Source organism: Aricia agestis, chromosome 9 (genome assembly GCF_905147365.1).
Source record: "Aricia agestis chromosome 9, ilAriAges1.1, whole genome shotgun sequence".
NCBI classification, from domain to species: domain Eukaryota; kingdom Metazoa; phylum Arthropoda; class Insecta; order Lepidoptera; family Lycaenidae; genus Aricia; species Aricia agestis.
In genome coordinates this window covers 4894950-4921964 of record NC_056414.1, presented here as the reverse complement: position 1 = coordinate 4921964, position 27015 = coordinate 4894950, and the positions used below count along the sequence as shown (strand labels likewise).

General features: G+C 36.8%; 2 protein-coding genes across 3 annotated transcripts in view; one reads left to right on the top strand and one right to left on the bottom strand.

Moving 5' to 3' along the window:
* LOC121730400 overlaps nt 1-14340 on the top strand; it is a 40289-nt gene extending 25949 nt beyond the window's left edge. The window contains exons 4-6 of the mRNA XM_042119424.1: nt 11886-12121; nt 12493-12851; nt 14227-14340. Of these exons, the coding sequence (XP_041975358.1) occupies nt 11886-12121; nt 12493-12837 (581 nt within the window). The 3' untranslated portion in view covers nt 12838-12851; nt 14227-14340. The remainder of the gene's footprint in view (nt 1-11885; nt 12122-12492; nt 12852-14226) is intronic.
* Nucleotides 14341-14702: 362 nt separating this feature from the next.
* LOC121730395 lies at nt 14703-26084 on the bottom strand. Of its 2 annotated transcripts, none has more exons than XM_042119419.1 (7): nt 25962-26084; nt 19534-19670; nt 17455-17719; nt 17091-17302; nt 16656-16878; nt 15786-16063; nt 14703-15057 (listed from the first exon to the last, which is right to left on the bottom strand). In XM_042119419.1, exons 1-7 carry the CDS (start codon nt 25975-25977, stop codon nt 14830-14832), a joined length of 1359 nt encoding a protein of 452 aa, XP_041975353.1. In that variant the 5' UTR covers nt 25978-26084; the 3' UTR covers nt 14703-14829. The 2 variants fall into 2 exon arrangements, with proteins under 2 accessions (XP_041975353.1, XP_041975354.1); XM_042119420.1 differs by having other exon boundaries at nt 16659-16878.
* Between the last annotated feature and the right edge of the window lie 931 nt (nt 26085-27015).

The window sequence follows — 27015 nt, the reverse complement described above, 5'->3', positions numbered from 1 at the left end:
TCTACTTTTAAAAGCATACATATTTTTCCTCAATGTACATTTTCGTATGATTGCTATTTTACGTAAAAAGGGAGTGGAATGATGAAATGATGTTAGAATTTCACATACAAAAATTCCATTTTTGACAGTCATTTCTGCTTTACGTTCATCACGTTCACTTGTCGCACTGTATTGATGTAGCAAACTTTAAGTTTTTTATGAGCTAAGATTACCTACTGGTAACAGGCTTTTTGACTTTTACTCAAAGTATAAAAGTACTTTACTTTCCGAGTAACCATTAAAATAATTAGATATTTGATATATTAAAATAATATATATTTTATAGATTTATATCATAAAATATAAATCTATAAAATATATACTACTATACTATTATAAAGCGGAAGAGTTAGTTAGTTTGTTTGTTTGTTTGAACGTGCTAATCTCAGGAACTACTGGTCCGATTTAAAAAATTCTTTCAGTGTTAGATAGCCCATTTATCGTAAAAGGCTATAGGCTATATTTTATCACACTAAGACTAATGGGAGCGAAGAAATAGAGGAAAATGTGAAAAAAATGGAAATTATTTGAAAGGGCTTATTCGAACGCGCTTATCTCAGGAACTACTGGTCCGATTAGAAAAATTCTTTCAGTGTTGGATAGCCCATTTATCGAGAAAGGTTATATTTTATCACGCTAAGACTAATGGGAGCGAAGAAATAGAGGAAAATGTGGAAAAAATGGAAATTATTTGAAAGGGCTTATTCGAACGCGCTTATCTCAGGAACTACTGGTCCGATTAGAAAAATTCTTTCAGTGTTGGTAGCCCATTTATCGAGAAAGGTTATATTTTATCACGCTAAGACTGATAGGAGCGAAGAAATAGAGGAAAATGTAGAAAAAAACTTATCTCAGTAATTGGGTGACGTCACGGATGTCATTACCTACGAAAGTAGCTCCATAATAATTGCTCATTTAAAAATCATTAAATTAATATTAATGAAAGTTGAAGTGAAATTAGTGTAGTAAAACAGTGTTGGAAAGACTATACATTGTTATTCGGCGTCAATATAAAAATACAAGGACAATAAAACAAGCTAAAAGTGAACGATCGGACGATTTTTATCTTTAAGTACCCTTTATTAACCAAAACACAAAAGTGACAAAATCAGTGATATTGTGCATGGTGCGAACTATATTAAGGTTATAGTACAAATTTATAGGTACGTACACCCTGCCTGACCGCGGGCTTATGGTATTCGACAGCAATCAAGTTCCCTATTGATAACTAAATAATAAAAAGCAGCCATAGCGCCACCTGTTATTGCTCAAGCGAACTTTTTTGGAAACCCTATAATGAATCGGTGCAAGCAGTGCTGCTAATTTGTCGCTCAAATAGATGTCGCTAGCTGCACTTTTTGCTCAGAAAAATTCCATAAACATTGTGTGGGACTTTACACTAGAGCAAAGGTCCCAGCCAAATGGAAGTGCCCTGGCTGTGTAAAAACTCCTACTACCCCAAAGCATCACGACCATGATCATTCACAAGGAAACGACAGTGGAAATATCCGTTTTTCAACACCGGTCCAGACCTCGGGCAACGAAGACCTGGCGCTTAGTTTTAAAACAGAGCTAAAATCAGCCACTGAAGAGATTATGAAACACATGAAGCACGAATTTCAGTTGCTCCGCGAGGAGCTGGGTGAACGTATTGCAAACCTCGAAAAGAAAGTATCAGACCTAGAAGACAATCAGCAGCACCAGCTCCCATCGCCAGACTTGGAGAGCGTCGTAAAGAAATTAAAAAGCGATATCAACGATAAGGAGCAGGAGCTAGGTTGACTATCTCTAGGTCTAATGATCTAGAGATAGTCAACCTACCCGAGACTGAAAAAGAGAACCCTATCCACACGGTGCTACTGGTGGCCACAAAGATCGGTCTAAATTTGGAGGAACGTGATATCGTAAGTGCGGAGCGCATCGGCCCCCGCCGCATCAACGCTACCAATCCGACATCAACACCCGGCCGACCCCCCGCCCGCCCGCGTCGACTCGTCGTGCGACTGGGCCGACGCGACCTACGGGACCAGCTGCTGGCCTGCGCGAGAGTCCGCCGTGGTGCCACCACCGCTGATCTCAGTCTTCCCGGCCCGCCAACCAGCTTCTACATAAATGAGCGCCTCACCGTAACGAACAGACAATTATTTCAGCAAGCGCGCGAGGCAGGTAACCGCCAGTAGTGAGTAGTCCAACTTATGAAAAAGTTTTTATAAGTTGGACTACTCAACGCAGGATCGCTAGGAACTAACCATGACGATTTTATAGACGCAGTCCAAAGGCATAGTTTTGACATTATGGCAATAAACGAAACATGGCTAAAGCCAGGAGAAGGCGGACGCGCACCTGTAGTCCCCGGCTATCGGCTCCGTCACCAGCCGCGACCAGCGACCGTTCGCAGCGGCCGAGATGGTGGCGTAGGCTTCTACCTAAGAGTAGGACTCAAGGAGCGAACCTGGTCGAGCTCAACTAATACGAGATTCGAGTCCGTAGAGCAAATGTGGTTGACACTTAAGTGTAACGGAAAAACAATTGCCATAGGTACCGCGTATCGTCCACCCTGGCTAGAGCCAGATGTCTTCTTCGATGCCCTCTGCGACGCCATGATCGGTCTCAGTACTTGTGATTTTTACGTCTTGCTGGGCGATTTTAATATAAACTATTTAGAATAGAATAGAATAGAATACGTTTATTTTTTCCAACACACAACATATACAGAATAGAAAATAAAAAGTAAAAAGGACTTAAGCTATGTACAATTATAATTATAGGTATATGTTATGTGATGTCAAAAATTGGCCCCAGCTCAGCTATACGCAGCAAGCAAGCTTGCTGCACTGGTATTCTGCAGGGGCCAAAGAGTGACTTCACAACATAACATGCAGGGATAAACAATAAATAATTATGACTACAACAGCTACAACAGTAAAAATAATAGACAGAAAAAAGAAAGAACAAAGAAATAACATTACTTACTTACTATAAATAAAGATACGTGACAGGTGTACAAGCATAAGAACTAAGATTATTACCAATTAAAATACAAAAGAAAAAAAAATAGTTTGACAAGAAAGGCATAATATAATAATATAATCTATGGTGGGAAAAACACATGGATAATTTTATCGATTGTGACGTGGCTTATAATTTGTTATTTTAAATCTAGTTTGGTCTAATATTAACTATTTACAACACAAGAATGAGAAATTGGAACAGTAATGGATGGACACTGGACAAACATAATCACTAAACACGCACAACGAAAAGGAAAGTTCGTACCGCCCGCGCCGTATTTAACCAATGACTCACTTTACCGATACTAGCGAAACTCTAATAGATTTAATAGTTAATTTGTACAAATCTTCATGCGAAGCGCACAAATGTCGAAGCTTATAGAGCCACAAACGGTCACAGCATAGTAATTTCAGAGCTCCGTATTGAACGTGAGAAATGCCTACCAGTCACTTTAACTTATAGACCTATTAAAGACATAATTAGGTTTGGAAAATTTTTACGCGATTTATATAACATTCCATGGGAGAACGTAATAAATCTTAGAAATATCGGTGAGATGGTTCACACGTTTAATTCTCTTTTGCTTTCCCTGTTCGATCTTTATGCACCTGTCAAAACCTGTACAATAACGCATATGATCCAATTTATGATGAAACTTCGAGATAAAGCTTTAGCAGACTATCGTAAACATAGAACAGATTCAAAGAAAGTTTACTATAAACAGTTAAAGATACTCGTAGAAAAGAGTCTTTACAACGAAAAAAAATCATTCTTCACTCACCATATCAATAATAAATTGACAGAACCTAAATTATTATGGAAAAATCTCAAGAAATCAATTAATACGAAGCAAAATAATGAACTGCCTACCCACTTCACAGACCCGAATTTAATAAACAGTCATTTCCTAAATATTCCGATAAATACAATCACTAGCTTATCCCACTTAACTTATTTTGAATTTCACAAATTTAGCTCTACCACTTTTAAACTCGAAACAGTACGCAACCATGATATAATGGTTTTAGAAAAAATATGACTATAAATTTAGCAATATATAAATTTTTAAATACAATTGTTTCAAATATTGACAAAAAGATACCAGTTACAGCCCTTTACATGGATATTTCCAAAGCTTTTGACTATGTACGACATGACATACTTTTAGAAAAATTAAATAGATATGGAGTTAGAGGTAATGTCCTAAACCTTATAAAATCTTTTCTGACCGATCGTAGCCAAGTAACCCAATTAACTAGTGTATGTACAAAAACAAAAACTGAACGTAGGTACATGTCAAAACCCCGAAAAACACGCATTGGCGTACCTCAGGGTAGTATTTTAGGGCCCCTCCTATTTTTGATATATATAAATGACTTACCACGTAGCATTAATTACCCTATGACACTATTTGTAGATGACAGTACTGTAGTTTTTATTTGTAATGACATTAAAATTTATGAAAATGAAATAAATAAAAGCCTAAATGATATTATCAATTGGTTAAAATTAAACAATTTAATGATAAATTTAAGCAAAACTCAAATAATGAAATTTCAACAAAGAAAACTGTTAATAAATTCCTTAAACATAAATTATAATGGAGAAAAAATTACCGATACAGAAGTCACAAAGTTTTTAGGAATATTTATAGAAAAAGACCTTCAATGGAAAGCTCACTCTGATCACATTTGTAAAAAAATTAATCAGTTTTCTTATGCCCTATTCACGATCTCCAAAGTAGCTAAAGAAAAAGCATTACTAGCTGCGTACCATGGATTCGTAGTCTCTACTCTCAGATATGGAATTATATTCTGGGGTAATTCTACAATGCGTGAGGATATATTCAAATCACAAAAGAAATGTATTAGAGTTATAGCAAATATACGAACAATAGAGAGTTGCCAACCTTATTTTAAAAAATATAAATTACTTACATTTCCTTGTCTCTATATTTATGAAGTAGCTGTGTTTGTAAGAACAAACCTTGCATTATTTATGCGATTCAATACTAAAAGATACGACCATAAGTTATGTTGTGTTGAATCTAAAACCTCCCTCGTTCGAAAGAATATTTTCGGAATGGCAACGAAAATTTACAATAAAATACCCCGGGCTATCAAAGAATTAGACAGCATTCAAAAATTTAAAAATGCGTTGAAAAAATACCTCATAGAAAAATGCTTCTACAGTGTCGACGATCTCTTTCGTGAACAAAAATATATTAATGTTAATACTGTTTAATTTCAAATGTATTAATTGTTTTAAATATATTATAATCTCATAATTATTTGATTGAAATTTGGTCAAATATGGCATTTAATAACCTAGTTATACTATATTTTGAAATTTATTGACATTAATGTAATATTTTTATTCTTAACTTGACTGTGATATAATTTTTAATTTCAAATGTAATTAATAATATGAATTGTAAATGTAATTAATAAACTGAACTTTATAATAATTATTATGACTTTGCACGCCACATTACTGGCAGAATGTATGGAGCTAATATTATTACTTTTAAGACCTTTACTTTATGTACATTCATGCAAATAAATAAATTTGAATTTGAATTTGAATTTGAATTTGAATATAAGTTGAATAATTAACACTTTTAAATCTAATGCAGAAGGTCATGACGGTATAAGTTTAAGCATGTTAATGTTAACGCTCCCCAACTCCCTTGATGCCATAACAGCAATTGTAAACCAGTCTATTGTAACCTCCTCTTTTCCTCAATTTGTGGAAAATCGCAAAAGTGCGCCCTTTACTAAAAAAGCAACTTATAAGGAAGCACTTGATGTTAGACCGATAAGCATCTTACCGTGTCTCTCAAAAGTTTTAGAAAAGGTAGTACGTATGCAGCTGACACATTACCTAGAATCTAATAACATATTACTTCCGTTACAATAAGGTTTTAGGAAGCGGAGGAGAACCTTTACAACTCTACTTGACGTTACCGATAACATCCTAGCCGCACAAGATAATGGAATGTGTACTTTGCTTGTTCTATTAGATTTTTCGCGAGCTTTTGATTCGATCGATGTAAATCTACTCATATCTAAACTAAGCTATTACAGTTTTAGCGATTCAACTCGGCGGTGGTTCCACAGTTACCTCCATAATAGAAGACAATTCGTTAAAATCCAGCACATTAATGGTAACTCTAGCTGCTCTACTTTAGAGCAAGTTGAGACGGGAGTACCGCAAGGGTCGCTTTTGGGTCAGGATCTTTTTAGCATATATTGTGCGGATATAGTACATTGCATTAGGAATTGTAAGCATCATATGTATGCAGATGATATCGAGATATCTTTTTATGTTAAAGATTACGGGAGAGCTGTTAGTGACCTAAACGATAACCTAAGTCGCATTGCTTGTTGGGCCAAAAAAAATAATTTAATATTAAATCCTTCTAAAATGAAATACTTAGCAATGGGCAGCCAGCAACAATTAAAAACTTACCAATTTCGCTAGTACGAAAAGCATATAGCCAAATCTGTCCAGAATTGCTTCTATCGTTTAAGAATTTTATATAAAATCAGGCCTTACATCTCAGAAGAATTACGAGAGAATTTGGTGGAATCTCTAGTTCTCTCTAAACTAAACTACGCTGATGTGGTTTACGGCCCTCGACTCCTGGCTCGAACAGATAAATTAATTCAAAGAATTCAAAATGCCCGGTTTTGCTACACGGTCCCAGGCAGAGAACATGTGCCCCCATTTTTGAACACTCGCAATATGCTTAAAATGAAGTCTAGGCGTGATTATCATTTAGCGTGTCTTATGTTTGGTATCATGAAATATGAAGAACCATCCTATTTATACGACAAGTTAAGCTGGCTCGACTCCCGTAGACATTGTTCGCAGAGACTGTCAACACAGTCACATCGTACCAAGGCCATCCGCGGCAGCTTTCGCTATGCAGCTGCAAAAATTTCGAACAACATCCCTCCCCCCATACGGACTCTCAAAACTCTAGGCACTTTCAAACGTCATCTTAAAGACTATCTTAATAAGGAACAGCAAAAGTACAACAATATTGTTGGAAGGCCATCTTTCATATGATCTTTTACATGTATAAGTGTTTTCCGTTTTTGACTCTTTCGTAAAACCTGTCCGCTTCTTCCATATTATCCTGAATAGTTTTATTTCATAGTTTCATTATTTATTGTGTTTATATCTATTTGTCTCAAAATTGCCTGATTTCAATTTATTGTTTGTACTAATCATATTACAACGTCTTTTATATATTTTTCAAAACAAGTTTTTGAATGAATACCGCCACATATTTAAAATAGTAGTAGTAGTAAGTAAACTAATATTATGTTTAGTTATGTAATGACATCCCTATTTGACTTAGCGGTTCAGTTGAAAACCGGTGTCATGTGTCCAACATAGGTACATGGCCTAAGCCGAACTGAACCTTTTTTTGGACACATCTAGGCACAATTCGTTAAATAATTATACTAGTTTGTCTGCTCCTGTACTGCTTATATTATAATTGTGTCTTGTGTGTACTAAAAATAAAATTTTTCTTTCTTTCTTTCTACCTCACGAACTACTGGAGCAATTTTTCTGTTTTTTGGCACAGATAAGAAGTAGACCACGTGAAGGATCATAGGCTTTTTTTTGTGGACTAATTTGTCTGTGAAATATTATCTAATTTACGCGGGCGAAGCTGCCCGGAACGTTATATTTCGCGTGGTCACGACATCACGCGTAAACGGCTGAACCCATTTTGCTGAAATTTGGTATAAAAATTACGATTACTGCAAAATATTCTTTTATGATTTAATTACGACTCAATCGATGTACGGGAACAATGAGCATTGTCCAAAAAAAATCACATGTACTTTTTATTTTTTTTTTTCGTTAAAATAGGGTATTTTAAGAATATAAATTAAATAATTTTGAAATTCATTGGCTAGTTTTTTCTCAATAAATTTTTAAAGTTTCGCTCTGACGTCATCATCGGCGGCTAATTGACCTCTGTAGTGTTTTAAATTTCCTTTCAATCTTATTTATAATGACTGGTTCGTCAAATGCAAGTTCTCATTATGTGAAAGCTGATACGAGAAGCTTACCAAAAGTTCGAAATGTAGTGTTGGCAAGGGCGTCGCCAGCCGATGGCGCAGGGGGGGGGCAAGTTGACTTTACTTTACCTACTACAGTCTACAATTCATACTTTACTCACTCTCTATAAATGAGAAAAGTAGGTATGAATTGTAGGTAAAGTCGACAGCACATGAAACTTTTCACTTGTACTACGAGCCTTACATCTATTACCAGATTTTAATATTATAGTGGTCGTTGCTTTTGCATTATATTTGGCAACGTTTTTTAGAGTCTCTAGGGGGGGGCAGCTGCCCCTCCCTGCCCCCCCCCTGGCGACGCCCTTGAGTGTTGGTCGAATTTATTGCTAATTTAACGCCATTGAAGGTCAAACTAAGGTTAAACATATTTGTTCAAAAATATAGGTAACTAATGGGTATTTTTTTCTTTTATACACAGAAAAACGATCACTGACCTTATTCCTCGAAATGTTTTTGTAATGAGCAAAATTAAAAAAAAATGGACAATCCCCATTACTATAAACTAAAGTCCAGGCGGACGAAGTCGCGGCCAACAGCTAGTAATTCAAATAAAATGCCTCTAGGCCAGGGTTTCTCAAATTTACGTCTCCACGAAACCCTGTTAAAATTTCCAGGTGACAGCGAACTCCTTTATTTTTTTATTTTTATTTTTATTTTATTTTTATTTTATCAGGAAAACATACAGTGATTTGATTTACAATCTTAGATACTACACAAACACTTAACACCATTTACACGTTTTCACAGTTAAACACTCAATAATAACAAAAGCTTATGATCTAATTAATGTGAGGTATTTTATGTTTACGAGAAAAAAAGAAAACAGATACACACTGAAATATAACAGTAGGTAGGTATACTAATGAATGTAACATGGAGCAAATGAACAAGTTTAATGTTAGTTCTAACTTTAACAGTTAAGAAACAGTCTCAAACCATTTCATAGTGATTAGCTTCTTTGTAGCTCTTACTGAAGAGTTAAATAAATCAAGATCCGCGAGTTTGCTTATGTCATTAAAAAAGTTAGCTGCACGAATAAAAAATGAGTTTTTACGATAATTTGTATGGGAAAAAGGAGTAAACAAAGGGTTATAGGAAGATAATCTAGAGGATCGGGAAGGGACTTTGAGATATATTTTGGAAAGGAGATGAGGAGAGTCGATTTTTTGTTGGGCTATATTTAATAGACTCGAGATGTCTGCTATTCGACGTCGGTGGTAAAGTGGAAGAAGGTGGAACCTTAAACATCTTGACTCATAATTAGGATCGGAAGAGCCACACTTAAATTGTAAGAATCTTGTAAATTTTCTTTGAATAGACTCTAGTCGATCAATGTGGGTGCTATACTGAGGATTCCATGCTTGAGAGCAATACTCAAGAACACTGCGTACGTAAGAGCAATACAGTATCTTGAGTATTTTGATATTTTTAAATTTTTAAATTTGATATCTCCTTACTAACTAATGAAAGGTTTTTTGAATAAAAGGTAACATAAAGTGCCAAAAGAAATGTCTTTCTACTATTAATGCGATGGGTGTGCTTGTTTCTTGTCGCAAATGCAATCAATGTTAACAGTAATTTTAGACAATTTTAACCTTAATTCTGACTCGGTATCAAGTCGATTTCTGTATTTAGTTTTTATGATGACCAGGTGTGAAAACCCACTCTCACATAAGTATGTTGTAGCAAAGGGAAAAAGGAAATTCACAGCTTTGCGTGATTGTTTGAAATACTCTACCTGTCTAGCTGCCCAAAAATCTATAAAAGACATCCTTTTGAAATTAGCTTGTAGAGTTCTACGGACATTTCTAATAGTAACTCCTGTTGCTTGACACTCAAACTAAACACACTCAAATTATACTCTCGTTCGTGAGTCGTGACCGCAAACGGGTTACGAATCCTGCCATCTTTTCCAGCCAGTATAACTCAGTACTTTATATTCTATGCAGTGACGTAACCTTAAAGCTATCAATGATAAATGATATTTATGGGTGAGGTTGTGTAATTGGGGGGCTAAATAAGTTTAAAATTTGGCATAAAATATTAAGTTTAATTTTAAAAAATGAAATATTATGTGCACACTGCACAGCTGTTTTGATATAAGGGGTACCAGGGTTTTTTTATAAAAGCTTTTGACACCAATTTTGTTGACATCGCGCGCTATAAACTGAAGTCCACGCGGACGAAGTCGCGGGCAACAGCTAGTACTAAATAGTTACTACGTTATATGTTTCATTTTCTACTGACATTGGTCTAGCGACCCATGTCTCCGCTGCTTTGTACTTTGTAGTGGCGTAGAGCAAAATGAAACCTATAGCTATCTCAGAAAGTGGCATTTTATTTTAATTTATGTCGGTCGCGGTCGCTTGCCGCGTTTATTGGAACGGTACCTTTAGGTATAGGGGAGTCCATGGTTCCTCTTGCGTAACTTCATACTTGCATCTACAGAGTCGGTAAATATAATTTAGGTTTCACATGGTGTGATTAGATAAAGGCGGCGTAAGGCGTGGGCGATATGGGCAACCACCCACGGCTTCATGGTCAGCAAAGCAAGGAAGGCCTAAAAATGCAAAATCCTGTCAGACAGTCCTGATTTTGAAAAATAAAGTTCGGTCACGCAGTCGTATTATATAAAAACTATTGTATTAAAGTACCTTTTTAGGGTTCCGTACCCAAAAGGTATGTGTATTACTGAGACTTCGATGTCTCTCCGTCTGTCTGTCTGTCTCCAGGCTGTATCTCAAGAACCGCTATAGCTAGACTTCTAAAATTTTCGCAGATTGTGTATTTCTGTTGCTGCTATAACAACAAATACTAAAAACAAAATAAAAGTATGGAATATTTAAGGAGGGCTCCCATACAACAAATGTGATAGTTTTGGCCTTTTTTGCTCGTAATAAAAAATGGCAACAGGTAGGCACTTGAAAAATTCATAAAATTCTTAATTATGCAGGGTGCAATAATTAAACCTTACGGCCGAATTTCGATATATTGATCCTTGTTAAAAATAAAAATACACGTATTTTTTCTAAATAATCACTCAGTACTAAAATGTTCAGAAATAGCTTCCGAAAGTCGCCTTTTTTCGTTCTATAACGGTACGGAACCCTTCGTGCTCGAGTCTGACTGGCACTTGGCTGATTTTTATTTACTACTATTATTTAGACCTATATTTTTGGTTGCTAGAAAACGCGTGCAAAAAGTTGTTTTTTCCAGCTAATTCGCTATAAAATTGTTCACACGATGATGATGACTAATAATGTAATTTGCTTAGTAGCATATGCTTTCAATTCTTAAAACAACGCCGAAACTCTTTAACATGTATCTATAAAGGGGTCGAAGTTCTGTTCAGCACCTTCGAACCATGATAGGTATATCCTAGTGCAAAATATTACTTATGCCTGGAATACTTTATATGATACCAAAAAAAACATACTTAATATAAACTCCATTTAAATTTTGAGGAGTTCCCTTGATTACTCATAGATGCCTTCATCGGGTCACCACTTTTATGAACATGGTACCAATCTACGATCCTATCTATATAACAAAACAAAATTTTTGAAAATCGGTTCACAAACGGCGGAGTAATCGTTGAACATACATAAAAAAAAGAAATAATATATCTACAGCCGAACATAATATAACTTCCTACTTTTTGGAAGTCGGTTAAAAATGAAATATAATAGTTTTATTGAGTAAGTTTTGACCAGTTTACTCTTCAATTTTCAGTGCCACCGTTTATAGAGAAACCCATTATAGCAAAACTTACCGGTGGCGAGCCACAGTGGATACCAGCTACAGACCAGTTGCCAGATAACGCCCTCATTGGGGGCTATGAAAGGGAGACACTGTACATAATACGTGCACAGCACCGAGGGTCTCTGACGCCGGGGAAATTTGTGCCATCTGAAGGTGTTGGATACATTGCCTGGGGTGGGGCAGCACATGAGAAAAACGAATTTGAGGTATGTAATTTGTTTTATATTAATATCATGCTGCAAGAAATATTTAAATATTATGGATATATCAAGACATTCAGACACATAAATCTTATATTAATAATACTACTATTAACTACTATTTACTGAAGGTGCTACAACCATAAGTATTGGGCAAGCTCCAAGTTTCAAAACTCCAAGGGGGTAATAAAACTTAACGCTATTTGGTAGGAAATGGAGCTTAAACATTTTAAGTCTAGTTTTTAACTAACGTGATGTGTCATGTGACGTATGCAATCATAGGCAAGCCTTCGATTTAGCCGAACGTGATCATATTGGTGGAATATAAAGTGGAATAATATAAAATTTCGATTATTGATGAAAATTCGGTTTTGCAGGTGTTGTGCGGTTTTAACTGCATATGGCAGAGTACGTGCAAGAACATGATACCCGTTGGAGCGGTGGAGGCTGGATATTCCGAGGACTTTGAGAGAGGCAAACTCTACGTTGGCCGAGCTGAGCACGAGGGACACCTCATACCGGGCAAAGTACAGCCGAGTCACAAAGTGTGCTACATAGCGTATAACGGTCAGGAAATTGCTAGGAACGAGTATGAGATATTAGTGGTGCCATACACCAACGAACGGAGTACCAGCGACAACTATATGGTGGAAGTGGACGTGAGCGACTTTCACGACAATGAGTTTGATGAGAGTGATTCTGATAATGATTTGATAATGTGACTGTATTCACTGTGTAAGGTCAATGTGTCGAAGTCCGTCTGGGAGGTAAGTCCGTCTAGCGGCAATAACTTCCATATTTGAACGACTAGTTTCATGTGGCTCAGTGGGTAAAACAATATTGCAAAGTTAGTTTGATCTAAGAAACAGACATGTCGCTACTAACTACCTGTTACGAAAAAAACGATCTCAAATTTTTTTTCCGTTTTGTACTCGCAATAGGAGTGTAAGTCTCTGCCAAAAAAATTTAAAAAAGTGGGAATACGAAGGAGTTTTTGGAGTTTCTTGGATTACATAAGTAATTTAGTGATCCTTTTACTTATTACTGGTGTTCGATTCGTTAATATCGCTTTAATTTCGTTATTATCACCTGCAACATGTGTCTAACCTAAAATTGCAATAATTGGAAGTCCGTCTAGTTTTCATAAGGAAAGGCCGTCATATGCCGGTCTTGTCTCGAATCAGATATTGTCAACCGTTTCAAATATACATGTCTTTATTGTTAATTTGCATTTAAACTATGGACTACTAAATCATAGCATTGCCCAAATTTTACTGCACGAAAAGAGCATACAAGAGGGGCTGATAAAAATTGCAAAAGTTATAAACTACTAAGTAAAAAAAGAAGGGTTTGGTTGTTTAATATTCCAAAAACCAAAAATTATTTGAGATAATCAAAATTTGAAAAAATATCCTTAAAGAGCAGGAAATTTTCTTAAAAAATTCTACCTCCCGGACTAACAACCCTTATAATTTTAATTGAGCGGTGAAAATAATGGTAAAAACGCGTAACTTTCGCGTGCATGGCCCCAATCTGCCACGTAAACTAAAAAGTTATTGTAACTAACTAAATATTAATATCAACAACAATAATCAAATCAAAATTAAGTAGGGGAGTATGTTGAAAAATGTCTCATCCCATAAATGATGATGAAGCAAAGTTGTTGATTTTAACGACACTAATTAATATAATTTTGTTGTAATAAACATTAATGTTTATAATTAGTGTTTAATTTTTCAAAAAATGCACTATAATTTTAATGAAAATGTTTGTAACCACTTAGACTTACGATATGCCGGACTTGCCTTAAAATTATATAAAATTATTTTTCTCTGGAATGCGAACCTTATTACCGACACCTTAAATACATATTTGAATGGCCGTTTTGCGGCTTTGCTAGAAATCGTTGCCATGCATTTTACTTCACAAGTTATACCACGTAAGTAAAAAAATACGGCAACTAAGATTATTTTTAGATCATTATAGGTCTAATTAATATATAGCCTATAATTTCCGATGACACAATTTACTTTAAAAAGCAAATCTCAAGTCAATAAATTATGTTAAACTTTAATTTTAGAAAAGTATGCCGGACTTCGACACATTGACCTTACTTAGTTAATGTTTAATTTTTCACCTGCTATTTATTAATTGTTTGTGAGATTTGTAAGTACCTATTTTTGTAAAATGTGAATATAAAATTCATCAATTTTCTAGTTCTTAAATTTGCTCTTTATTGAGTGCCAAGACTCATGACTGTAGGTAAATATAAAGTCAGTAAACAGTTTCAGTCCAGATGCTATTCTAAGTATTTGGAGATTTAGACATCATTGTAGACTTGACTTTTAAAAAGAGAATGGCAATATCTATTTCGAGTAAAAAAAATATATATTTTGATAGCATAAAACATAATTACATATATTTTACCTCTAATAATATGGATGTCTTCTGTTATAATAGTAATCAATCAATAAGGTTATAACTTATAAGATACCAATTAAACTATAATTCGTAGGTCTTTTTATTAATTTGGTATAAGTAAAACTCGTAGGTCTTTTTATTAATTTGGTATAATTAAATGTCACCCTCATGTAAAATAATTTAATAAAATATAACACTTATCACAATAGCGTACACGTTGCGGTGCAATAATATAGTACCTTTAAGGCACAGCGTGAAAATAAACAATTTTCAATGTTGCAAGCTATAAAAAATTACGAGAGAAGGATTTCATATTCGGGGAAGCCGAGCTCCTGGCCAGCGAAGGGGATGTAGCAGACACCGTGCGACTGCTGGACCTTGCCCGGGGTGACGCTGCCCTCGTGTCTCACCCTGCCGATGAAGAGGGGCTCCCCATCCTCGGACTCACCCCCCGGGAGAGCCCCCGGTGGAATGTTGGAGCCGCTAGTCGGCACCCAGTTGTTGGGGCCTCCGACTAGCACCTGAAAATAGACCATGACGTTATAATGATCTATACTAATATAATAAAGCGTAAGAGTTTGTTTGTTTGTTTGAACGCGCTAATCTCAGGAACGGTTCGATTTGAAAAATTATTTCAGTGTTAGATAGCCCATTTATCGAGGAAGGCTATACAGCATAGGCTATATTTTATCACGCTAAGACTAATAGGAGCGAAGAAATAGAGGAAAATATCGAAAAAACGAGGGAAATTATTTGAAATTGCTTATTATCTTAAGAACTAGGTATTGGATCAAATTTTATGTTATTTGGCACACATGAAGAATAGACCACGTGAAGGGACATGCCTATTTTTTTTTTTGCGGAAAAATGTACGGTTTCCGTGAAATTCCTAAATTACGCAGGCGAAGCAGGAGCGTTTATATCTAGTGCTTAAAGATAAAAACATTTTTTTTATAAAATCTGGTCAATATGCTGTGTAGTAAGTGTCTAACTTATTACTCGTTTAAGGGAAAGACATGCATCAAAAGTCTACAATACAACGTCATCTCCGTCCTCAGACGTTGTTTCCACTTGAACTGCTAAGCTACGTTGCGAGGAATGTGTTTTTTAACATGTGAAACAAATGAACAGATTTTATAATCGTTAAAAGAACTCCTTGCAACGCAGCTCCGGTGGAAACACGTGCGTGGTTGAACATGTGACTAGAACGAGAAATCGAATCATTTTCGGGAGTAAGGTCTTGACTAACCTGGTATCCATTCTTGCCGTGCTCCGTGCCTCCCCACGGGATGTACGCGCAGCCGTGCGATGAGGCAAGCTTGCCCGGGAGCAGAGCACCCTCGTGCTGCGCCCTAGCCACATACAGGGGCTCCCCGCTGCAGTCCTGGCCGGCGGCGACGGCGCCGGGCGGCACTTGGCCGGAAGTGGCGTCTACCCACAGACTACCACCAACCGCACCGACGCTCGGATATCCGGGAGGCGAGCTGTACAACGGCGCGGCCAGCGGAGCCGATGGAGCGGACGGCACTAAAATAAATTTGAATTTAATTTTGGAATGCGACGTGAGAAATTAAGCAAAAGAATAAGCTAGAGAGAAAAATCATTATGTGTAGGTAGCTGCAGTAGCTTAAAATTTCCTGCCCACAACCTTATCCTTGACCGAGTGATCCCTAGTCTACAGAAAATAAAAACACCATAATAATAATGGTAATTGGTAAGCATAACTTTAAACAAAATTCATGCAATTAACAATGTAGTGTAACTAGCCATTGAATGCGTTCCGTTCAAAATTAGCACAATATTGCCACAAATAAGACAGTAGTAATAATAATATAGATTAGAGACTATTCGTCTTATAGTATCATTAATGCATAAAATAGGTATAAATAATTATAGGTATGTAGTGCAATAATCGTGCAAAGCTTAGGCGCTAAGAAGAGTGAGACACAGAAAGTCATACAAAATGTACCCAACATACCAAAATATGTAAACTTCAGGTTTACCATCCAATTCGACTAAATTCCAATACACGCACCTACATTTCAAACATTTATTATGCAATAACAAACATTAGTAACACTGCAATGGGGAGGTAGTTGAAAAAAAATCGAAACTCAACGTCGTTGGCCGTTGCCGGCAAAATGGCGGATGCGCCAGTTGCCTCGGGCGCCCCAGGCGGAGCGGACGCCGAAATGGCTGATGGGGAACGGGGACGGGTCGGACCACTCCATGATCACTTCGCCGGATTTCCCGTCGCGGACCGCTACCCTGCCGCAGCGCCACGTCACGATGAACTTTCTAAATTCGTTGGGATTCATAATGCCGGGAGTCGGGACGGTCACCTACGGAGGTTTATACGGTTATTCCATCGGCCGATATACAAGCGAACGACATTGAACGGTGCCAGGCTAGAAATGCACGCCGAACGCACGAGTCACTCGGTCGGGCATCGTCTAAGCATCGCTCTAAAGGAGAAAACGTTTCTCTGCGATGCTGACGCCGAATACCTCCTCAAACGACGTGCATTCCTCGGCCGGACACCGCGCGGTACTACCTTGTCGGGCTTTTGTCTGCAGTGCCTAATGACGGACTGGGTGTTCTCCCAGCCGCCGAGGATGATTTCGTACATGGGGTCTATCTCGGCGGGGCCGGGCGTGAGGCAGACGTGCGCGTTGTGCGGCCCGCGGTACTCAAACTCCAGCGAGCCGGACGCCACGGGCGCGTACGTGTACTCTAATTTGTCCGGAGTGTTAAGCTCCGCTCCATCTGGATAATTTGGAATAATATTTATGCCGTTGGGTACACTTTGTTGAGACTGAGGCGAAGTGAAATTTCAATTGACTACTATTAGAGACTAGAAGTTTTACTTCAACGACTCCGCGCAAGTCACGCTTTGTCACTCGAGAATGAAGCGATACCTTCGATCTTCCAAGTGCCAGTGGCGCCCCAGCCGGTGCAGACGCCGACGAAGCCGATGGGGAAGGGCTCGGGGTCGGACCAGGAGATGAAGGGGATGGCCTCGCCCTCGCGGCCGGCAGACACGATGCCGCCGTCCCACCTCACCCAGAAACCTCTGAACTCCCCGGCGTTGAGGATGCCAGGAGTCTCGATCTCGACCTTGTCGGGCTTGGTCCTGTTCTTCCTGATGACGCTCTTCGTGTTTCCCCATCCTCCGATCATGATCTGTAAACGTGAATGATCAAAATTACATTTGCTGCCCTATAATAACCGTGTGATAAGGCTAAGTAGGTAAGTAGGTACATAACTCATCTCCCCACTTATGTAGCATGTAATATGTTTGGCTTGGTTGTGTGCGTTCTTTCTGCAAGATCCTATTTTCTTATCAACCAACATTGGCCGCACTTAATAAATGCACATGTCGCATTACCTAGAATGTGTCTCGTCGAGGCCAATAAAGTAATCAACATAATATTTAAATGTCAATACAGGGTGGAACCAATTTACTACCCTGTCGTATAGTCCATTACGAGCAAAATTATTTGACCTTTGCCCGTAGCTGACTCACACTAGCGCGCTATATAAGTCGCATTTTCAAGGTAAGCCCGAATTTTGTGGGCGTTAATAGATTTGGACTTAATTGGGGCTAAATGTCTTGAATCTACCTACAAATTAATTATTAGCATAGTCTGAGTTCACGTGCACTAAACTGGGTTATTGCTAAAATGCTGTGTTACAGTATCACAATCTTTTCCGAGAAAAAGTGCGACGAACTAACTTTAACCCAGAATAGGGATGATGACAAGGTCAAAGATTAGCGAATTTTGTTAATAAAATAAAGAAATCACACTGAAAAATAAGTATTCCCAAAATTTCAGCTCGATAGCATTTTTATTTTTTTTGTTATGCGCCTTCAAAGTTAGATAATCAAGTTGATTTTTTTTTCAATTAAATTTCTTAATATTTGTATACCAATTGATAACTTATGCAATTAAAAGCAACTTTTGTTATGAAACCACTTTCATAAACGCAATATTTAATATACCTGTCGAACAAAGTTGTCTCCCGATGCGTACAAACTACGAAAGACTGACGTCAGTCTTTCGTAGCACTTTGTATGGAGTGTTTCGGGCAGGTTTATTTTATGAGATGTTTGAATTGTCATATCTTGGTGAATTTTTAAGCTATCATAGTCATTCTTTCAGCGATGTTTCTATTTTTTAAGGTTCTTTCAATTACCAATAAGAAAAAAAAATAGTCATCAAGCCTATTGCCCAAGTAATAACCTAATAAGATAACTTTGCTGAGCTGTCTAAGACCAACTTGAAGGTATTCCTAACTAGGTTTTAAACAAGCCATTAGCAATGCTTGGGATTGATAGAACCGCGACGCATACCATTCCCATCATTTCGCACATACCAAGGCCGACTATTTATAAGTACTTCCAGGAATGTAAACGTTGCTAAGCAGCTGTGTAAACTTTCTTAGTACTTTCTATTTAACTAGCTGTAGTGTCTGGAAACTATAATATATTTCCTTATTTTGCCAATCCTTCATGGTCTATTCTTTTTTTTGTAACAGTGGGGAATGCATTACGCATTCCCGGCAGCCCGGGGGAAAGGCCGCCGGGATATGTGGGGCTCCCGAGGTGCTGCGGTAAGGATGAGCACCCAGGTTTACCCACTAAAACCCACCGGTGCCTCCTCCGCTTGTTGCTGGGCCATTCTGGTATAATGGTTATTCGAAGAATTGCTGTTTTCAAATGAAGCGTCCCAGCGCCCTAGCTCATTCTTTTTAAAAGTATAACTACTTATAGTTTATGTTTTATGATTTTGTTTGTACTATCAGAGAAGTTGATTCCTATGCAAATCGGGGACCTAAGTAGTTTGGTTGCGTTACGTCAAACCCAGCTGCCAGATCACAATTAACATTGAATTGACATATTCGACCAAATAACGTTGGTCTGTCAATTGCATAGGAATCAACTTCCTCGATGGTACATAAATAGACCATACATAGTTCACAAAAGGGACACTAACCTCATACATGGGGACGGACGCCTGCGGTCCCATGGTGAGGGCGATGTGGGCATCGTTGGCAGCGCGGACCTTGAACTGCACTGAGCCACTGGGGATCGGGAAGAACTGGTACTCCAGTTTATCTTCCGTCGCGATGTCTGAAATAAAAAAAAATATTGAATTCTATATTTAAATTATGCAGCCTAATCCCGTTGAGCCCATGATGGAATGTTGGACCAATCACCAATACAAGCCGATTGAGAATTATTTAATTATTATTGCTAGATTGGCTTTAACCTCCACAATCGTCTAAAAAGATAGCAAAAAACAAAATAAAATAGAAAACAGACACAATTGGCTTTTGAGACGGTTTCTACTAAAATGTAGATTCTATAGGTAACTAGACAGTAAAGTTGTTTTGCATCGTAATTCGTAAACTGTATGTTTAAATCCAGTACAGCTCTCTACATAGAGCGCGCTTTACCTAGTCTATGGTTCCACCAACTTTTTTATGAAATAAGGGGGCAAACGGGTCACCTGATGGAAAGGAACTTCCGTCGCTCATGGACACTCGCAGCATCAGAAGAGCTGCAGGTGCGTTGCCGGCCTTTTAAGAGGTAATAGGGTAGGGGAGGGTAGGGAAGCAACACGAGAGGGAAGGGAATAGGGGAGGGTAGGGAAGTGAATAGGATAGGGGATTGGGCTTCCGGTAAACTCACGCACTCGGCGAAACACAGCGCAAGCGCTGTTTCACGCCGGTTTTCTGTGAGCCCAGCCCCAAAGTGCGTACTACGCACTTTTGGGTTCCTTCATCAGTTTCATGTGCATCTAATCTATCTCTAGCTGCTGCCTACTTTGTATCTCTGAATTATAACAACATTCAAAATTAAAACCTAATACAACAAAACAAAAATTTCGAAAATCGGTTCACAAACGGCGGAGTAATCGTTGAACATACAAAAAAAAAAATAAAAAAAATATATCCACAGCCGAACATATAAGCTCCTCGTTTTTGGAAGTTGGTTAAAAAGCAACAAATTCATTAGTAGCTGCTAAAAATATTTTTAAATATTCAACCCACGGTCACTCAAAACTGTATTTTTTATTTTATAATGAAATCACAACGTCTAGGTTTCGAAGTGTCCTGCCTATAAATAAAATGGAAAGTAGGTAGGTACGTTAGGCGTACGAGTCGGGAATTTTTAATTCAAGAATTTCGACGTGAGGAAAAATTTGGCTGTACTTAGCTGTAATCATTGCTGCTTAAAATTCAACAATACTTGTACCACGGACGTAAAAAAAAATACTTGTACTAATATGTATTCTGTGACAATACTACGAATATATTATTATTATGTCACTTATTATTATAATTTATAGCTGGTATTGTAAGGGTGGGTTGCACCAACTTACTTTAACTATATCTGTAACTTTAACTAGGTATTTAAACTTTAACTATAACTACAATGCAAAATGACAAATCTTTGGTTAATTAAAGTCAATAATGGACGCCAATGATATATTATATAAAAAACTCAAAGCAGATATGTTACTACCGCGCGCGTTGTGAAGCTTCAAATACGACCCAATTGGGTCGTCTTTTATTTAGTCTGTCTCTTTTATGTAAATGGCATTTCGTATCTTTTGTTTCAATTATCTGTCAATGTGGTTTGGAAGAGATTTAAACCGGAAAATAGTATGAACGCAATGATATTCTACTTATACAGATCTGTTACGTTCATACTATTTTCCGGCACACACACACACACACATAATGTCAGACGCCGTGTTCGTCGGCGTATTTTTGGACAAACCTTTTATTACGCATGTCCAAAAGATGTCATGGCAACGCCATAACAAGTTGCTGGTCAAGTCGTAAACAACGTCTATTGTTTATACATGATTAAAATAATAAAAGCTAAACATAAATACATAAGCCTAAATTGTGTAACAGCCGCACAAATAATTTATTTAACACTATGATAGTGTTTGATTATTTTATTTTGGAAAATATGGATATGGATCACTTGGAAAAATTTAAAAATTTAATTGTTTTTTTTTTTAATGAAATAAGAGGGCAAACGAGCAAACGGGTCCACCCGATGGAAAGCAACTTCCGTCACCCATGGACACTCGTAGCCTCAGAAGAGATGCAGGTGCGTTGCCGGCCTTTTAAAAGGAATAGGGTAACAGGGGAAGGTAGGGATGGGAAGGGAAGGGAATAGGGGAAGGTAGGGAAGGGAATAGGGTAGGGGATTGGGCCTCCGGTAAACTCACTCACTCGGTGAAACACAGCGCAAGCGCTGTTTCACGCAGGTTTTCTGTGAGAGCGTGGTATTTCTCTGGTCGAGCCGGCCCATTCGTGCCGAAGTATGGCTCTCCCACTGGTTTGTTCATTGCAACGCCACCAACAAATTGCAATTGGGTTAAATGTCAAGTCGTAAACAGTTGTCGTTGCCATGGCATGACATGATTTGAATATGCGCAATAACTAGGTTTTGCAGCGAATGCGCTAAGAATTACGCCGACGAACAAGGCCCATATAAGTATTTTGTGTCTGATGGCCGGTCCGGATGAGTTGTCAGATGCCGTCTATCGGATGGCAGACATTTTTAATTGCGTTCCGGCGGGCGTCAGAAATTTTATGTCAGATGACGTCGATCGGTAGCAGTTCAAATTTTTCTGATCAGAAAATCGGATTGCGCTCTCTCTTACATTTTGTACTGAGCCGAGTGAGCTCGAACTCGCCGGAAGGAAATTTCGGATAGTGTGCGGTGTCAAGTGTGGCCATGGTGTGGTGGTCCGGCCGACTTTCAAATGTTTCTGATCAGAAATTTCGGACAATGTGCGGCCGGGCTTAAAATACTTATCATCTTTATAATATTAACAAACCTGCGTGGTGGTCGATGTGATGTAACCCACGTTTTTACATTTTTTACTATCTTAATATTTTTTTTTACATTTTTTAAAATAAAAACCAAAGTTGCGACGTTATATTATAAAAGTATTTAATCCCTTATATATAGCATAATTAGAAAGCAGGGCCCGTACCACGAAACGGTTTTCAGACTCAAACAATCGTACGAGAATGTTGCGTCCTTCTCTAACAAACGTGAAATGACGTTGTTAGAGCAGGTCGCGGCATTCTCGTCCGATTGTTTGAGTCTCAAAACGGTTTCGTGGTACGGCCCCTGTTCTTCAGTGTGTTTACTTATCAGAATGCTACTTACAATGTTGCTTACTGATTTATAGTTTTGTTTACAAAAAAGGCAAAGATTGTTTATGTTTATATATTCAAATAGATTATCAGTTCTTTTCTATAAACAGCTTTACCGTAAGACAAAAAGTTACTTAAACAAAAATGTTTTATTATAATATTTCAGATTAGCTATAGTTACATTACAGACTTAAGTTTATATTTTTTTGTTATTATAATTCTACGAATCAATCGTCTCATTTCGTTTCGGTGTGAACTGAATTAACAAAATATTGCAGTTAGAAATCAGTGCAGTACTTATACAAATATGTAGGTCGCTTTACATTCTGCTTGAGTTAAGTATGTGCGGTCACATAGGCTACCTTATACGTTATCTATTGCGACAAAATATGCACGTACATCTAATATCAAGCTGTATTATCTCTATCGACAATATCTATCGACAAAAATTTCGCAACAAATAATAACTTAAGACTTAAGTACATTTTATAATTGAGAGTTGAGTCTGACCTTGCTGAAATGTTTGGTATCAAATCCAAGTTTTTTGGGGTTTGTTACAAAATTAGCAACCTAGACTTACATGTTGCACATAAAATTTTTCGTTCTTCCGCACTTACCTACCGTAAAAAATAATTTAAACATTTAATAAGTATTTTATTACTACACTGAAAATAAAGCAAATTTTCTTCGATCACATTTCGAATGAATTGACCTTCCTTGTTGCTATTGCGTTTTATTTTAGTCTTTGCCCATGTTTGTAGCTATAGCTGTTTGGCTAAGCAAGCCGGATTTTCTTCTTTTTTGTTTGTTTTTCTATAAGTAATATTTCTGTTAAGCTCCTTTATTTCATATATATAAAACATAATATTATGATTTCTTGCCAAAACAATACTTAAGACATAACAGAAATTAAATAAATTTACACTATGAGTGGCCTGGGGCATACATACGTGACCTAGGTGATAGGTCATAAAGTTTTGGTCCTGTTAGTGCTATAAATAAATTTTATACCAAAGATGAGACGCGCAATATAGTGTTAAATTAGTAATCAGTTATCACCAAGGTGATAAATCTTAGTGATAAGAAAATGTCACGTTTCGTCTAAAGTTCACATAAATAGACGGTTTCTTCAGAAGTAGGTATATTGTGATAATATAATGATGTTTCACGTGCCTTGTACGAACTACAAACTACGATGTGACAACGGTCAACAGTGTTGAGGGTGTGTCAGTGTTACAATCACAAAGTAATGTAATTTTTATCGCAATACTTGCCATACATCCTAATTACCTTGGGAAATAAGGTTGTAATAAGATAATTGTCATTGACCATTATTATTTAATTATCTCCTTATACCTACATTATGATGTCATTTAACAAAGATCATTCATGCTATGTTAATACGTAGGTGATTCATCTTGGATCATTCGTCATTTTGTCTCGTTTTACTCACAGCTTATATTTGTTACTATTTAGTAAACAATAAAATGGTCGCGTGGTCACTAATGAAATGTCATTAGCGACCTTAATATTATTTAAACAAAAAAAAAAACAGGTGAAAAAATTCCTAACTACACATAGTTGTATGTAGTAGGAATGGTCGGCTTTATAACCATTTTTAGGGTTCCTTAGTCAACAAGGAACCCTTATAGTTTCGGTCTGTCCGTCCGTCTGTCTGTCCGTCTGTTTGTCCGTCTGTCTGTCTGTCCGCGGTTTTGCTCAGAGACTATAGGACCTACAAAGCTGTTATTTGGCACGAATGCCCATATTAATGATACCGACAAAACGGTACATAAAATCTTAAAAAAATATATTTTTATGGTACCTATTACATATACATTCCATCCCTACACATAAAGCGGGGATGAATTTTTTTTTCGCGTCCACCCCATCATGTGGGGTGTCGTTGGATAGGTTTTTTAAAAATATTATGAGTATAGATCATTTTCCGATTTAGGGATCCGTTTGTGAATTATTAAGTTTTAAAGTGGAAAAAAATCGTTAGAAACCAGCTCCCTCCCCCTACTAACAGCTAAACGGTTGCTTCTGGAAATTTGAAAAAAATCACGGGAGTAGGAAATATGCTGAATTTAAAAGGAAATCTATCACGGCTAAGAAAACTTCATAAGTAATTGAGCAATAGTCGATCAACTAAAAAATATGTTTGGAGAAGTATTTAAGGAACTTTTCCTTCAAATTCCTTTGAAAGTAACTGAGATGATGTTGTTAGTAGTGTAAAACACGTTATAAATGTACATTCATTGACCATACAAAAATTTTAAATAAAACTAGCGGTACTACGAAACCCTATATCGCGCGTGGCCCGAAACGCACTTGGTCGGTTTTTGTTTTTTCTTTTTTAACATTACTAAAGTAAGTAATAAATAGATATTATTACTTCACAATGAAAAGGAAGGCAATTTTTATTTACTTATCCTATAGAAAAGTGTCTCAAGTCATAAATTACTCAAAATATATTTTTGCTATTTTTAATATTGTGTTTTTGGGCCATTTTGAGATAACATTATTATTATCTACCTGCATATTATAAGTACACAGAATAAAGTGAGCGGTTCTATAATAATCTATGTCAATTAAACCATTAGAACTAAGAATTAAGTAGGTAGATTTTAGATTCTATCACAGTAATAGATACAATCGTAGGACGAGCGACAATCAATTGTGATCAACAATTTATTGTTGGTGATCTCATGCCTAGCCTACCTAGTTTTAGTTGATAGTTGGTACTACTAATATATATTCTGTGGTTTTAGTAACAACAACTTTGTCACAGAATTATCTATTTAGGGTGCTGACGTAACTTAAGACCTTCATACTTAAATAGAAGTCACGTATAAAGAAAAAACTTCTTTTATATCCTTATGTTTTATTGCCGAAAGTTATTAATATTGTGATATTATCGATCTTAACTAAGACGCCGCGCTGCCGCAAAAGAACTCCTAATCTTGGCCTTGTGCCAAAATAATGCCGGTTAGCTATTTTGTTTGACTGTTCGGATAAAAAAAATGGTATTTAAATAGACTTATTGGACAAACAACATTCATTTGCTGTGACCGTCAAATATCGCAACCTAACTTTAGTTTAAAACTTAACAACTTAGTAAAAAAAATATCGTATCTCTTGCAAATTTCTCTTTTTTTTTCAAAATAGTTCACAGGGTCAAACTATGAGATAAAAATAATATTATTCTGATAAGAAACTTATTACTTACCCATAATATTAGCCATGGTTTGTTGTTGCTTCTAGAAACTATCCACGATACGTTAGACCGACGAGCGATCTGTTTTCCAACTGAGTATAGACCGAGCCTCAAAGCCGCGCTACACTGCATCTCATGGACGTAACCGGCGATGATGTCACTCCGCTGTTTGAACCTGAAATAATAAAAATAAAGGAAAACAACACTAGAATTCTTAAATTTAAAGCTTCAAAAATAAAATATACAGCATTTGCAAGCTATTCTGATTGATAGATAAGAAAATATTATAATATGCTTAATGATTAAGTACGTTTTATTTTAAGAAAAAAAAAAACCTTCGATGTACTTACTTATATTTTGATTTCAAAACAGTAAATTATTATTTTTGTCTTGTAAGAATACGGTACAAATAGTTATTTGTAACACAGGTTTATTTACATTAAGTAAGTATGTCATACACACATTATGTAAGTTGCCCTGCCTATTTGAATGTGTTCTTATTGGGAAAGGTGTTCTAACTAGATTGTAGCTTTCCATCACAATTAATTTCTTACTTGTATAAGTAAAGAACTATTAGACTAGTAAGTATGTATAATTTTAGTATAATGCTTGATGCTTCGTGACATCGTTTTAGAGAGATATTCCCTAGAATAATAATTGTTAAAAATAATTAAGTGGTATAAAAGATAAACTAAGTAGGTAAGCGCTCAATAGAATTACCTATGTGAAATAGCTAGTATTCCAATGCCTTCCGAACCTTGTAAAGTTTCTCAAATAAAATATTATTATAACTTTTGATATTTGCAATTACAAGTAAGTTTTACGATAAACCTATGTAATTCTGTGTTATTACTTGTTAAACGAGTTTACATTATACGATATTGTTATACTTATATACTATTTAATGGGTAAATGTGCTAACAGAGCGTGACCTCCACACTGCGGGTGAATCGATGAAGGTCAATGTTAGCTCTATGGATACGACGTAATATCTTGTGAGGACTCCGAGGGGTCATTGTGCGTCTTTGGCTACACGATTTGGCTTCCTCAATGTCTTGATTCTTAA